The 14955-nt window shown below is 38.3% G+C and overlaps 1 protein-coding gene across 6 annotated transcripts in view; it reads left to right on the top strand.

Annotated features, from left to right (window-relative positions):
- The window catches only part of LOC133642291 (meiosis inhibitor protein 1-like), a 120836-nt gene that overhangs the window by 23785 nt on the left and 82096 nt on the right, over positions 1 to 14955 (top strand). For all 6 annotated transcript variants that reach the window (XM_062036405.1, XM_062036403.1, XM_062036402.1 and 3 more), the window contains 2 exons: positions 1512 to 1617; positions 13459 to 13668. In XM_062036405.1, coding sequence (XP_061892389.1) covers positions 1512 to 1617; positions 13459 to 13668 — 316 coding nt within the window. The remainder of the gene's footprint in view (positions 1 to 1511; positions 1618 to 13458; positions 13669 to 14955) is intronic.

Here is a 14955-nt window from a genome sequence, read left to right as displayed (position 1 = left end):
ATGTAAAAGTGAACAAAGCTGCGGGCCAAGGTTGAACAAATGAACCTTTTAATAGGGACCCAAACAAGTTTTGCATTGAATATTGAACAAGCAAGGCTTGTATAACTTTATAGTGACATGCAAAATCCAGTTTCAAATAATAATAATAAAAAAATATCAATGGCATATCCAATAAAATTTAAATAGAAATGTAATGCCTCTTTTCTATTTGCAGCCTTCTGAGGTAAATATCAAAACACATTTTTCCCACAGGCTAATAATACATTTGAAAATAAAATAACAATAATGAATGAATCAAACATTCAAACCTTGAAGTAGCAAGAGAAAGTGCATGAATAAAACGTTAATTATTGCTCAGTTTGCTACACTGATTTGCTTTAACACTGAATATGGAACAAGCAACGCTTATATAACTTAATAGTGCAAAATCAACTTTCAAAAAACAAACGAAAAAACATCAATGGTATATTAATTACAATTTAAATAAAACATTGAATGCCTCTTTTCTATTTGTAGCCTTCTGAGGTAAATATCAACATAAACTTTTTCCACAGGCTAATAATAAATTTGAAAATAAAATAACAATGATTAAATCAACCACCTTTTTACTGCTCAGTTTGCGATGTAATCTGATGTGCCCAAGCCAGATACCTGCCATCTTTTCTGGGATGCTAGTTCATTAATGTCGGGGCTCAGGTGGGCTGGGTTTAATGGTAGCGGGGGGGTGTATATTGTAGCGTCCCGGAAGAGTTAATGCTGCAAGGGGTTCTGGGTATTTGTTCTGTTGTGTTTATGTTGTGTTACGGTGCGGATGTTCTCCCGAAATGTGTTTGTCATTCTTGTTTGGTGTGGGTTCACAGTGTGGCGCATATTTGTAACAGTGTTAAAGTTGTTCATACGGTCACCCTCAGTGTGACCTGTATGGCTGTTGATCAAGTATGCCTTACATTCACTTATGTGTGTGTAGAAGCCACATATATCATGTGACAGGGGCCGGCACGCTGTTTGTATGGAGGAAAAGAAGCGTGACGACAGGTTGTAGAGGACGCTAAAGGCAGTGCCTTTAAGGCACGCCCCCAATATTGTTGTCCGGGTGGAAATCGGGAGAATGGTTGCCCCGGGAGACTTTCGAGAGGGGCACTGAAAATTGGGAGGGTTGGCAAGTATGAGTATTAGCGGTGAATGCGGTGTTACAGCGGCACCGCCACTGTATAATACCGGCTAGCCTGCTCTAATGTTAATTTGATATTTCCTCAAGGGCCAAATTAAATTACACGGCGGGCCACATTTGGCCCGCGGGCCAGAGTTTGACACCCATGCGTTGTGCATTGGAGCATGAAAAGTGTTCAGAATGTATGGTGGTGGAAATTGAGCAGGTGCTTTTTATCTAACAGTGAGAAATTCTAAGCGAGTTATAGAAAATGTATTTATAGTAGTATTGATTGCTCAACACGGCTTCTGAAAATGGTGTCACATGAAATCCTGTTGGTCTCTGTTCATTTTTCCTGCAGGTGATTGACCAGCTCAATGTGAAGTCCTTCTTGCCAACCTTCAACTTCTTAGGGAGCTTGGTGGAAGCGGTACCCGGTGTGGCTATTAGCCTGGTGACTCAGTATGGTGAGACCCCGCAATAGATACTTTTTCACATCTCACCATGCCACGTGGAACAGTTTCCATGGCAGTGACTTCTTCATTTTATTTTTTAAAACTAAATAGCAACCACTAGAGATGCGATAATATCGGTCTGCCGATATTATCGGCCGATAAATGCGTTAAAATGTAATATCGGAAATTATCGGTATCGTTTTTTTTATTATCAGTATCGTTTTTTAAAAAAATTTTTTTTATTAAATCCACATAAAAAACACAAGATACTCTTACAATTAGTGCACCAACCCAAAAAACCTCCCTCCCCCATTTACACTCATTCACACTCATTCACACAAAAGGGTTGTTTCTTTCTGTTATTAATATTCCGCTTCCTACATTATATATCAATATATATCAATACAGTCTGCAAGGGATACAGTCCGTAAGCACACATGATTGTGCGTGCTGCTGCTCCACTAATAATACTAACCTTTAACAGTTAATTTTACAAATTTTCATTAATTACTAGTTTCTATGTAACTGCTTTTATATTGTTTTACTTTCGTTTTTATTCAAGAAAATGTTTTTAATTTATTTATCTTATTTTATTTGATTCATTTTTTTAAAAAGTACCTTATCTTCACCATACCTGGTTGTCCAAATTAGGCATAATAATGTGTTAATTCCACGACTGTATATATCGGTTGATACCGGTATCGGTTGATATCGGTATCGGTAATTAAAGAGTTGGACAATATCGGCATATCGGATATCGGCAAAAAGCCATTATCGGACATCCCTAGCAACCACGTGTAGGGATGGGTATTGAATCCAGTACTTTTTGGGCACTAACCGAATCCTGCCCGTCCTATGTACTGGTACCAACATGTATGTCAATACTTCACAAAATAAAGGGGATCACAAAAAAATTATAATTGGCTTTAATTTAACACAACATCTTATGATACAATAAATATATGTTTCTTATTGCAAATTATGAGGGAAAAGCAGTAAAAAAATGGATTATTAATCTACTTGTTCTTTTACTGTTAATATATATTGTTACTTTCTGTTTGAACATATTCTATCTACACTTCTGTTACAATGTAATAATCACTTACTCTTCTTCAATCGAGACAACACAAACATGTGCACACTGACATTTAATTCAGTATGCGAGGCTGTGGATCAAAGCACTAGCACATTTGTGCGTCCGAAATGACTCAAACGCAAGAAAATGCACAATGAAAGTTGCAGTAATATATTTTTTAAATACAAAAATAAAAACGACTTAAAAAAATGTTGTCAGCATACACCAAAATGCATCTATTGAATTCATTTTAATAACCCCCATAAGTCCCCTAGCAGCAATACAATTATAAAAGAAAATTGCTGAAAGGACGATATGTCTAATATTTTTTGTTTTTACCGTCCAAAATGTTGACACACACGTTGGACGGAGAATTGTCGTATGTACATTGTCTGATCTTGTAGCCGTGTGTGACCTCCTGACATGTGCTAAATAATGGTGTTGTGTTGATAAATCACATTGCACGTGCTTAATAATTATATTTGCAATTTTTCTCCTCACAGTAGTGCAGGCGTTTTGATGATCAGCATACGTTTTGCATATTAATGAGGACAGAGACGCAAACTGGATTGCGCGCCTTTATTCTGCTAACTTAACAGACGCAATCTACTTTGCACACTTTAGTAGATCAGCTTTGCACGTGTTGTAGTTTTAGTAAACCTTTAGTAGATCAGGGGCCGTACTTATCAAGCTTCTTAGAGTGCCATTTTACACTTAAGTCCTGAGAATTTGCAAAATGTAGTCCTATTCTCAAACTTAAGAATAAAAGCTTTTTATCAACGTTCTTAAGTCTAAGAATCACTCCTACTCTCCGTGATATTTAAGAGACCTTCAGAGGTGTCTTAAGTGGTTAGGAGTTGCCAGCAGGGGATGGCACTGAGGCGAGAGAGACGTGCGCGAACGTTCAGGGAACGGAACAATGTTTTTTTTTTTTTTATGACGAGCAGCTGATCAAACGGTATCGTTTAGACAGAGCAGATATTATTTTTGTCACAGATTTAATACTTTTCGATTCCTTGTTGATTTCTGCATGTGTCTGCAGTGGGCTAGTATATATAGAGCCACCCACACCAGTTTCAAATTAGTTGCCTATTTAATGAATTGGAAAGAAAATGTTATGACAGTAGCGTATGTGTGTGGCCGTGAGGTGAGTGACGTCAGTGAGTGTGTGGGCGAGAGAAGAGAGGGAGCGGTAGCGTGAGTGCCGGCGGGGACTAGTTTGTTTTGTATTATTTTGTAGTTTATTGTCAAAATATACACTCCCATTGTCCACTTAAATATTTCCAAGATATTTCTTTATTCTTAGACAAGGGATTCCCTTCCGTGATTGGTCATTTCTATGGTCACAGAAATGACGTCACCTAAAATTCCGTTTACGGCACATAGTAATGTCGTAATTCAGCTCTGAGTGTGACACTTAAGATTCAGTCCTACACTTCGCTGAAAGTGTGAGTAAGACGCTTGATAACTAACTTTTAAGTGCAGCTTTCAGCCAAGAATTTATTTACTCTTAAGTCAACTCTTAGCAGACTTCTTAGGAGTAATTCTAAGAAGCTTGATAAGTACGGCCCCAGGTCCTTAATGTCATACCTGCGAATAAAACTCAGAAATGTGATGATGAAACAAGATAGGACGATTTGACAGCACTTATCTTGATAGCTTAATTTTAAATGTTGCAATGAAAAATTATTAACACACACAAAAGCACTGAAAATTAGTACCGTTGAGTACTGGTATCAGTTCCCAGGGACCAGGTACCCATCCCTATGTACGTAACACTTGTGGCCCCAAAATTGTGTTAAGTGTACAACTTTCTCTCCTATATTGACGTTTAGAAAACCACAGTCTATTCAAGAATAGTTGAGTTTAATTCACCATTTCACCTTTTGTCCCTCTATAAATTGCATTCTTTGGGAAAGATAATTGATGGACTGTCATTGGGGTATAAACAAAGTATTTAAGAATATTTTCACCCACATCAAGTAAAAAATGGGTTTGGGAGTACTGATCTCTTGCTAACAGAAAATACTGCAGCTCAAGCTCAAGCTGGCACAACCAAACATTTAAAGGAAGTGAAGTTGAAATACTGTATGTGTGAGGATATTCATCTCTGCATGAGCCATATGTTCATGTATATGACATACCCACTGCATCAAACTGCGGTCCTTTTAAATTAACTCCACTATGTGGTGCCCTATTTCTTTCTCCCTCTTTTTCGCAAGTATGGGCATTGGTATATTTCTCATATATTTTTCTTTCCCTGACCTCGACATGTGCTCTGAGAAAACTTTGCTGCGTCCACAACCTCCATAGTCAAACACACGCCTGCTTGAGGCAGGAACTAAACATAAGTTCTAAATATAACCTGTCGTTCCGTCCGTGCCAGGTACCTTTTGTCTTTATGACATTCTGTGAGTTTTGAATTACTATACACAATGAAACACACAAACTCTTGATTTACTCATGTGCCCTTGGTTTACTTCTTCTCCTCTTTTGTTGCCACCTTGATGGGCATTTACATGAGCTTTTTGCAAGCTCCAGTGGGCAGCAGGTAGTGGTGATGCAAGATGCAGGCTACCATTATTGACTGTGTTAGTCTGTCTGCAGCTTGTCACTCAACACGTCTCCCTTGGGCTGTTTGGACTAGCAACAGACAGCAGAGTATACATCACGTTCACTTGCTGCCTTTCCACATAACTTATCGGTTGCACATCTTTGTTTTTGCCTGCCTAAAGGATTCCTAATACCTCAATTAAGACTTTGCCGTATGTGATACCACTTGTGTTGTGCATAGATATATGGATTTCTTTAACTTTTTTGGCTTAAAACAAAATGTTGTTCGTAGATATCCAGAGACAAGTACAAACCAAAACAATCAGATAGGGCTTCACAATGAATCCACCTTTATTCACGATCAAGATTTTGGCTGCCTCGCTTATAAGGAACTACCTTTTTTTTCTGCCCATTCCTTCACAAATCTAAAGTAAGACAAAAACACACTTTCTGTTTTTTGTGCTTCCTAAATAGTGAAGAACTGCTAGCAAGAGGCGGATAACAATGCAGATAGTGGGGAGTCACCTTTTTTGCCTACAAAGTAGTGTTGGACGATCATGGCAAAAATAATAACCATGATTATTTTGATTGATAATTAATCACAATTAATTACACGATTATTGATTAATGTGAAAACATAAATAACTCAACTTTAAATTAAGTGTAAAAAAAACCTGGATATAAATTAGTAACACATATACCACAACAAGTAAAATAACACAATAACAATATATTTAGATAACAATAGCAATATAAAAAACAATAAAATAACATTTTCCCAGTTTGTTTTTAATACAGTTTTTTTACCTTTTACACTTATTTTGTGCTTTTTGTTTTTAATTAATCGCCAAAATCCTCATATTTATTGGTGCAATACATCTTCGGACAATTTTCACCAGTATTTTAAGTCAAAAGCATAATTATTTTGTAAATGTATCAATACGTGCTTTAGGTACATTATTATTGTGCAAGGTAAGTTTTTGATACCTTTATTTTGTTAGCACAGTCAGACGGGATTACTACTATTGTGAAGGGGGAAGGGTGCTGTGCTGTTGTTCTCAGCTTGACCAGTAAAATGGCGACTGATGTCCGATATTATCGGCCGATAAATGCTTTAAAATGCCATCCATCCATTTTCTACCGCTTATTCCCTTCGGGGTCGCGGGGGGCGCTGGAGCCTATCTCAGCTACAATCGGGCGGAAGGCGGGGTACACCCTGGACAAGTCGCCACCTCATCGCAGTGCTTTAAAATGTAATATCGGAAATTATCGGTATCGTTTTTTTTATTATCGGTATCAGTGTTTTTTTTGTTTGTTTTCTTTTTGTTTAAATTAAATCAACATAAAAAACACAAGATACACTTACAATTAGTGCACCAACCCAAAAAACCTCCCTCCCCCATTTACACTCATTCACACAAAAGGGTTGTTTCTTTCTGTTATTAATATTCTGCTTCCTACATTATATATCAATATATATCAATACAGTCTGCAAGGGATACAGTCCGTAAGCACACATGATTGTGCGTGCTGCTGCTCCACTAATAGTACTAACCTTTAACACTTCATTTGACTCATTTTCATTCATTAATAGTTTCAATGTAACTGTTTTTATATTGTTTTACTTTCGTTTTTATTCAAGAAAATGTTTTTAATTTATTTATCTTATTTTATTTGATTCATTTTTTTTAAAAGTACCTTATCTTCACCATACCTGGTTGTCCAAATTAGGCATAATAATGTGTTAATTCCACGACTGTATATATCGGTATCGGTTGATATCGGTATCGGTAATTAAGAGTTGGACAATATCGGAATTCCGGATATCGGCAAAAAAGCCATTATCGGACATCCCTACTTAAGACTGTTAAAAAAAAAGAAAAAAAAAGAGTGAGCCTTTCAAGTTGCAACCATTGTTTGTAGAATAATGTTACGTCCATGATGTCGTTCACAACAATACAAACAGATGAGCTGTGTTGTTGCTAGCTTCAGCTTGGTAGTGTAGTTGATAATAATAATAATAGATTTTATTTGTAAAAAGCACTGCGTAAACAACCTCAAAGTGCTACAGTGTATAAAAAATAAAAAAAATTAAATTAAAATAAAAAGATAATAAAAAATAAATAAAAATAAAAACTAGATGATGTTTTAAGTAGGCGTCTCCACATTGTTGAGTTCAGGACGGTTAGCATTTGATGGGGGGGTTAAATAAGCGCGAGCCGACTCATTATTTTCCCGAACAAATGTTTCTTCTCCTCATAATAACAACATTTCACTTACGTTTATGTCAAGTCTTATCAGCCTCTTTCTCTTGCTTTGCCTCATCTTAGCCGCCTCCTATACTTTGGTTTTATCAAATATGTCCAGAAGCCTTGCATGGCTTTTGATCTGCTTCACAAAGCTTGACTCGCCTTCTTTGTCAACGCTTCCCGTCTTTCCTCGCCAGAGTCTCTCTTCCTGCAGCGCCGTCTTCTTTAAAACATTTCCTTCCTGCAGTCTCGCTTTCACAGCCGATAGCTTGTTATGATTTATGTGCTTCTACTTGACATTTATTTTTCTGCGAAAGAGCCTGATTCTGCGTAAGAAACAACTTGCTTACTTAAATGTCACTTCAGTGTTCATGGAAGTGTAAATGCACTCAAATATGACGTGCAGCTTCCAGGCCAGGTACATGTATATACATTAAGAATAGGAATAATCATGGAATAACTCTTACCTATAAAGAAATTGACACACTGTAACGGCGTGGCTCAGACGGTAGAGCGGCCTTGAGGGTTCCTACTGTAGTGCAAATCCAGCCGTCCGCTATCCTAGTCACTGCCGCCGTGTCCTTGGGCAAGTCACTTCACACACTGGTGTATGAATATAAATGAATGTTTGGTGGTGGTCGGAGAGGGAGTAGTTGCAAATCGGCAGCCACAGGGCAACTATGGCTACAAACGAGTCATACCAAAGACTATAAAAATGGGAGCCATTCCCTACCTGCTTGGCACTCAGCATCAAGGGTTGGAATCACCATAAACGATTCCCGGGCGCGGCCACCGCTGCTGCCCACTGCTCCCCTCACCTCCCAGGGGGTGATCAAGGGTGATGGGTCAAATGCAGAGAATAATTTCGCCACACCTAGTGTGTCTCTGACTATATTGGTACTTTAACTTCAACTTAAATGTAGCTTACCACCACCAAGTGTGAATATGGAGCGAATGAATGATAGGTTCTCAGTTATTACTGAAGAGTGCTTTAAGAGTAGGGGTGTCAAAAAAATGTTTTCAGATTAATCTCGATTCTTATTTGTAACAATGCAGTGTTTCCCACACATTCATTTATTTGTGGCGGCCCGCCACGAAAGAATTTCGTCCGCCACAAATACATTTTTTTATTTTTTTTGTCCTGTCCAGCTTCTCAGGCAAATCATATAGTTGATGTAGATGCCCATATCGGCTGTTCAGATTTACTTTACAAAAGAGAAGTGTAGGATACTTCTCTTGTTGCCCTATTTGTATTTGACCACTACTGTTTTCTGTTTATTTGTTACTGACTGTGGCAGGACACCTCTGCCTCTGTTTCACTTTATGTTGCTGGTAAATAATATGGTTGTAGTAGTAGGCTAAAGTTAAATTATTTAGTATGCACTAATTAAAGGGGCAGAGCTTTAAGAGACATTTTAGCTTTTATATTTTATAAGATATATTTTTGTAAGAACCACAATTAATAAATATATTTCAGTGAATAACTTATTGTTCAAATCTGTATATAAATATGTACATAAAGTGTTGTAATTATATTGTAAAATGGATGGATGGATGGATGGACGTTTAAAACAAAAGTGTTATTATTAATTAGTAAGTATACATTTTTTTAGCCTTTTTAGAGAAAATCATATCATTGTAGTAAATTATGCAAATTACTCGATGATGTCATGTTGACCACGCCCATAGCCACGCCCCCACCGCCACAGGTATCTTGGCAGTTTATGGGAAACACTGCAATGCTTAAATCAATTTAAAATAAAATCTAAATATTTTTTTTTTTTCAATCTAACATGTCCTGGCACTCAGGCAAATCACATTGTTGATGCAGATTCCCATATTTGCTGTACAGATGTACTTTTTCAGTGTTTGATACTTCTCTTGTTTCCTTATTTGCATTTGACTTTGGGTAATAATTTTATTGAACAAAACCAGTTGTTTAGTAAAGTTAAGTAATATAGAAATAGAGCTGTTTATCTATTTTATGGAGGAATGTAGTTCATCATAGAACTGGCATCCAATGTTATTAAAACAGTATCGATGAGGTGGCGACTTGTCCAGGGTGTACCCCGCCTTTCGCTCGATTGTAGCTGAGGTAGGCTCCAGCGACCCCGAAGGGAATAAGCGGTAGAAAATGGATGGATGATTTTGAATTGAGAATCGATTCTGAATCCAAGTGTTACCCCCAAGTATCGAATCGTGTGATGCCACATTAGAGTGTCTTGAAAAGCTTTACATAATCTATTCTTATTATTATTCTTATTTTGCTTCGAGAAAAGCAAGACAATTCCCAAGTAACATAATTTTTCAGCCAAAAGATTTTGCGGCTTCAACCTAAATGTCATTATTTTTCAAGATGTTTCTCTGTATGTGTCTGTATTCTATTTGTCTTGTTCTGCACCTGTGTGGTTTCTCCTTCCAGCCATGTAATGTGACAGTCTGCACAGCATAGTTCTTCATCAGCCTCTTTGCACTTTTCTCCTGGCACAGCCCCCCCGAGAGTGTTACGTTTAAACGTGTATCCTCCTCCCATGTATTTGAACTTTCCTCAGTTTGTTCCGTCTTTTACGTGCCATTTTGCATCTTGGCATCACTGCTGCTGCTGCTGTCCTAATGGCAACCTTTCCTTCTTTGTGCCTCGTCTGTCACAGCTGGAGGGCTTGTTAAGCTGCAACCGCTCTTTGCTAATCAGGGGTTTCTTCACAGGACGCACAAACGTTGCCTTTTAAAGTTATGGATGAGAAGACTTTATTCAATCCGACACTTAATTGGACTTGCAAGAGTTGTGTTTAGCCATGTTCTACAGAAGGGCTGCAGAATTCTGAAAACAATGTTGATCACAATTTTCTAAACTTCCAATGGTCATTCTGCCATGGTTGCTTCATAAAAGGACAGTTGCCAAGGGACTTTGATTACCGTATTTTCAGACTAAAAGGCGCACTTAAAATCCTTTCATTTTCTCAAAAATCGACTGTGCGCCTTACCGACCTTGAAGCGATTTTAATTGGTACATGGTGTAATGATAGGTGTGACCAGTAGATGGCAGTCACACATAGACTCATATGTGGACTGCAAGTTGACGCTTGTTCAATAAATGACGCTAGCAAGTACCCGTAAGCAAGCAACACCAAAACTTTGATCTTTCATTGTGAATATAGAACATTACACACGACGCTCAAAAATGTTTCAACATTTTTTAGTACAACTTTGGTATTCTACGAAGCCTGGAGCATTACGGCTACCCTAGTCAGACGTACTGTGCTTCAACATACAGGTATTATAGTGTGTGTGGAGAAGGACCCCCAAATGGCACCTATTAGAAGACATTATCTGGCATTTTGTTTTGCAATATTATGCAACATCAACTTTTCTTACCTTCTGGTATCTGCTGATGTGTATTTGGGATCTGCATAAGTCCCGTAATTTGCACGCGTCTGCCATTGTAGCTCCTTCTTTTCGTCTATCCTCTTGTTGTGGGACATTGATCCTCCACTGTTGCCATTTATAGTACAAAGTAGCGTACAGTTCTAACTTATATCTATCAGTAGGCTCGCTATGGAAGCGCTAAAAACCACCGGTACAACTAATATGACGGGGAGAAAATGTTGTCGAAGAGGAGGCACCGCCCACAAAACGGCACATCCTGAAGAGACTGTCAGAAAGCGACTTGAAGATGATGTGTAAAACATCATCTATGCAACATTTTGACCAAATAACCACCATTACATGTTATGTAGACCTCAAGGAAGTGTGTTACACGTAGAAAAAAATCATATGACCCCTTTAATGCACCTTATAATCCGGTGCACCCTATGGTCCTAAAAATACGGTATTTTCAGTTTTTCTATTAATTTAAATAATTCAAGTCCAAAACATGGGAGGCTTGCTCATCTTACACCTCTAATCTATGCACGTAAAAAAGTCAATTATTGCGGTTGTTCCTGAATCAAGTTGTTTTTTGTTTTGTTTTTGTGTGCAGCCCTAGTTAGTACAGCATATGGTGTAGGGGTGTCCATTTTCAGATTAATTAATTCATTCATTAATTCTAAACCATGAAAACCTGAACCTTTTACTTTGATTTCGGTTACCGCGTGATTATTAAGTACTTCTCGACTTTTTGATCAACGTCATCCTAAGGTGTGACCGAACAACTAACACAGGATTCCTTTTCCTTTTTAAATGTGTATCTTTATTTCTGTTGTAAATGTTATTTTTTTAGTCTGTCCTTTGCCTCTATTTATTTGTGGTGTACAGCCCTTTGTTTTTCAATTGTGCTAGTTTTTAAAGGGCTTTATAAGTAAAGTTGGTATGGTTAGGTACAAGATGCTCACGTTGTACTGTTGGCATAGTGTTTCAGTTGTTCTCCATGACACTTTGTTACGTAGGTACTTCTTCTTCTACTGGGTTTCAGGCAGCCTTTGCGCTTTGCGACACCTGGCTTTCTGTCATGTAACTACACAATCTGTACTGTGTTTTGACTGAAACTTTTATTAGTAGATTGCACAGTACAGTACATATTCCGTACAATTGACCACTAAATGGTAACACCCCAATAAGTTTTTCAACTTGTTTAAGTCGGGGTCCACTTAAATCAATTCATGGTACAAATATATACTATCATCATAATACAGTCATCACACAAGTTAATCATCAGAGTATATACATTGAATTATTTACATTATTTACAATCTGGGGGGTGGGATGAGGAGGGTTTGGTTGATATCAGCACTTCAGTCATCAACAATTGCATCATCAGAGAAATGGACATTGAAACAGTGTAGGTGTGACTTGGTAGGATATGTACAGCGAGCAGAGAACATAGTGAGTTCAGAAAGCATAAGAACAAGTATATACATTTGATTATTTCCATTTGGTTACCGTATTTCCTTGAATTGCCGCCGGGAATATAGTATTCGCCTGCCTAGAATTACAGCCGGGTCAAACTCGTTTCGCAAAATAATTAGCGCATGCTTGGCACTTCCGCCGGGTCAAATATGAGTCATTAAATGACTTCCGCCTCCTGGTGGTAGAGGGCGCTAGTGATCCTTCTTGGTACTGCAGAAGACCGGTGCTGCAGAAGAAGACAACACGCAGCAAGAATGAGCAGCCATTGTTTGCTTGCACTTTTACCATGGAGGATTACATATCTAAAATAAAACAGTTTTCTAAACTGGACTTTCAATCGAAGCAGGAGGTAATACTTAAAGGAAGATTTCCATCGAGACAGAGAGACTTTTAAAACTGAAGAAAGATAAGGAAGACTTCTATAGGAGCTGTGCATGGACTCATTTATACCTAAAGGTAAGACCATAATAACGTTTTTTTTATTAAATGTGATTTTCATAAGGTAAGCGCCAGAGTGAGAAGAGGTTTTAAAATAATTAGCGCATGCTTTGCCAATCCCGCATGCTTTTGGTAAACGCAGGAGTGAGAAGAGGTTTTAAATTAATTAGCGCCCCGGCGGCTATTCAAGGAAATACGGTATTTATAATCCGGGGAGGTGGGATGTGGAAGGGGGAGGGTGTTCGTCAAGGGTTGTAGTTGCCTGGAGGTGTTCTTTTAGTGTGGTTTTGAAGGAGGATAGAGATGCCCTTTCTTTTACACCTGTTGGGAGTGCATTCCATATTGATGTGGCATAGAAAGAGAATGACTTAAGACCTTTGTTAGATTGGAATCTGGGTTTAACGTGGTTAGTGGAGCTCCCCCTGGTGTTGTGGTTATGGCGGTCATTTACGTTATGGAAGTAGTTTGACATGTACTTCGGTATCAGGCAGGTGTAGCGGATTTTATAGACTAGGCTCAGTGCAATAAAATGGAGATACAATGACAAAGGGGGAATCATCTAAATAATCACCACAGCAGTTTACTTGAATCGCCCAACCCTAGTACAGTATGTATGTACTGCATTTTCCTAATTGCTTTAAAATTCCCTATTTCCTTTCATGACATGTGCTCACTGCCATCTTTGTCCTCCAGCTCCCTTGCTTGACCGCCTGTGCTCGGTCTTGTTGTATCCGGATGAAGGGCTGAAGGCTTCAATCATCTATGTGTGGCTCAAGACGTTGGGGGCCGCTGGGGGTTCGCCGGCCCACGCCCTGCCCGTCACCCTTCGGGACAGAGTGTGTGTCCTGTTGCTGCAGACCTTTGCCAATGCCAGCTCCCCCCAGCTTATCAACAATTGTATTGGTGAGAAAACGATGTTGAATGTTTAAACTTGAAATGACTTTAAGAAACGCAGATAAACACTCGAAAGGGATGTAGTATATACAAAACCCAGTGAAGTTGTCACGTTGTGTAAATGGTACATAAAAAGAGAATACAATGATTTGCAAATACCTTTCAACTTATATTCAATTGAATAGACTGCAAAGATATTTAATATTAAAACATAGAAACTTCTTTTTTTTTTGCAAATAATAATGAACTTAGAATTTCATGGCTGCAACACGTGCCAAAGTAGTTGGGAAAGGGCATGTTCACCACTGTGTTACATGGCCTTTCCTTTTAACAACACTCAGTAAAGGTTTGGGAACTGAAGAGACACATTTTTTAAGCTTCTCAGGTGGAATTATTTCCCATTCTTGCTTGATGTACAGCTTCTTCCCTCAGGCCGTAAGACTCTTGAACGCATCATAAATAAATTATCCCCTCAACTCCCCCCAAAATGGATTAACTCGCTGGAATAAAAAAGACAATATAACATACATCCATAAACGTGGAGGCATGTGAAAAAGTGCAATATATTTATCTGTACAGTAATCTATTTATTTATATAATTTATTTTATATATATATTTATATATATATATTTATTTATATATGCACCTTATTGCTTTTTTATCCTGCACTACCATGAGTTTATGTAACGAAATTTCGTTCTTATCTGTGCTGTAAAGTTCAAATTTGAATGACAATAAAAAGGAAGTCTAAGTCTTAAGTTGTTCAACAGTCTAGGGTCTCCGTTGTGCTATTTTAGCCTTCATATTGCACCACACATTTTCAATGGGAGACAGGTCTGGACTACAGGCAGGCCAGTCTAGTACCCGCACTCTTTTACTACGAAGCCACTCTGTTGTAACACGTGCAGAATGTGGCTTGGCATTGCCTTGCTGAAATAAGCAGGGGCGTCCATGATAACGTTGCTTGGATGGCAACATATGTTGCTCCAAAAGCTGTATGTACCTTTCAGCATTAATGGTGCCTTCACAGATGTGTAAGTTACCCATGTCTTGGCCACTAATACACACCCATACCATCACACATGCTGCCTTTTACACTTTGCGCTTAGAACAGTCTGGATGGTTCTTTTCCTCTTTGGTCCGGAGGACACGACGTCCACAGTCTCCAAAAACAATTTGAAATGTGGACTCGTCAGACCACAGAACACTTTTCCACTTTGCATCAGTCCATCTTAGATGAGCTCGGGCCCAGCGAAGTGTTTCTGGGTGTTGTTGATGAATGGCTTTGGCTTTGC

Source organism: Entelurus aequoreus, linkage group LG25, assembly GCF_033978785.1.
Source record: "Entelurus aequoreus isolate RoL-2023_Sb linkage group LG25, RoL_Eaeq_v1.1, whole genome shotgun sequence".
NCBI classification, from domain to species: Eukaryota; Metazoa; Chordata; class Actinopteri; order Syngnathiformes; family Syngnathidae; genus Entelurus; species Entelurus aequoreus.
This window is presented reverse-complemented; position numbering and strand designations above follow the sequence as displayed.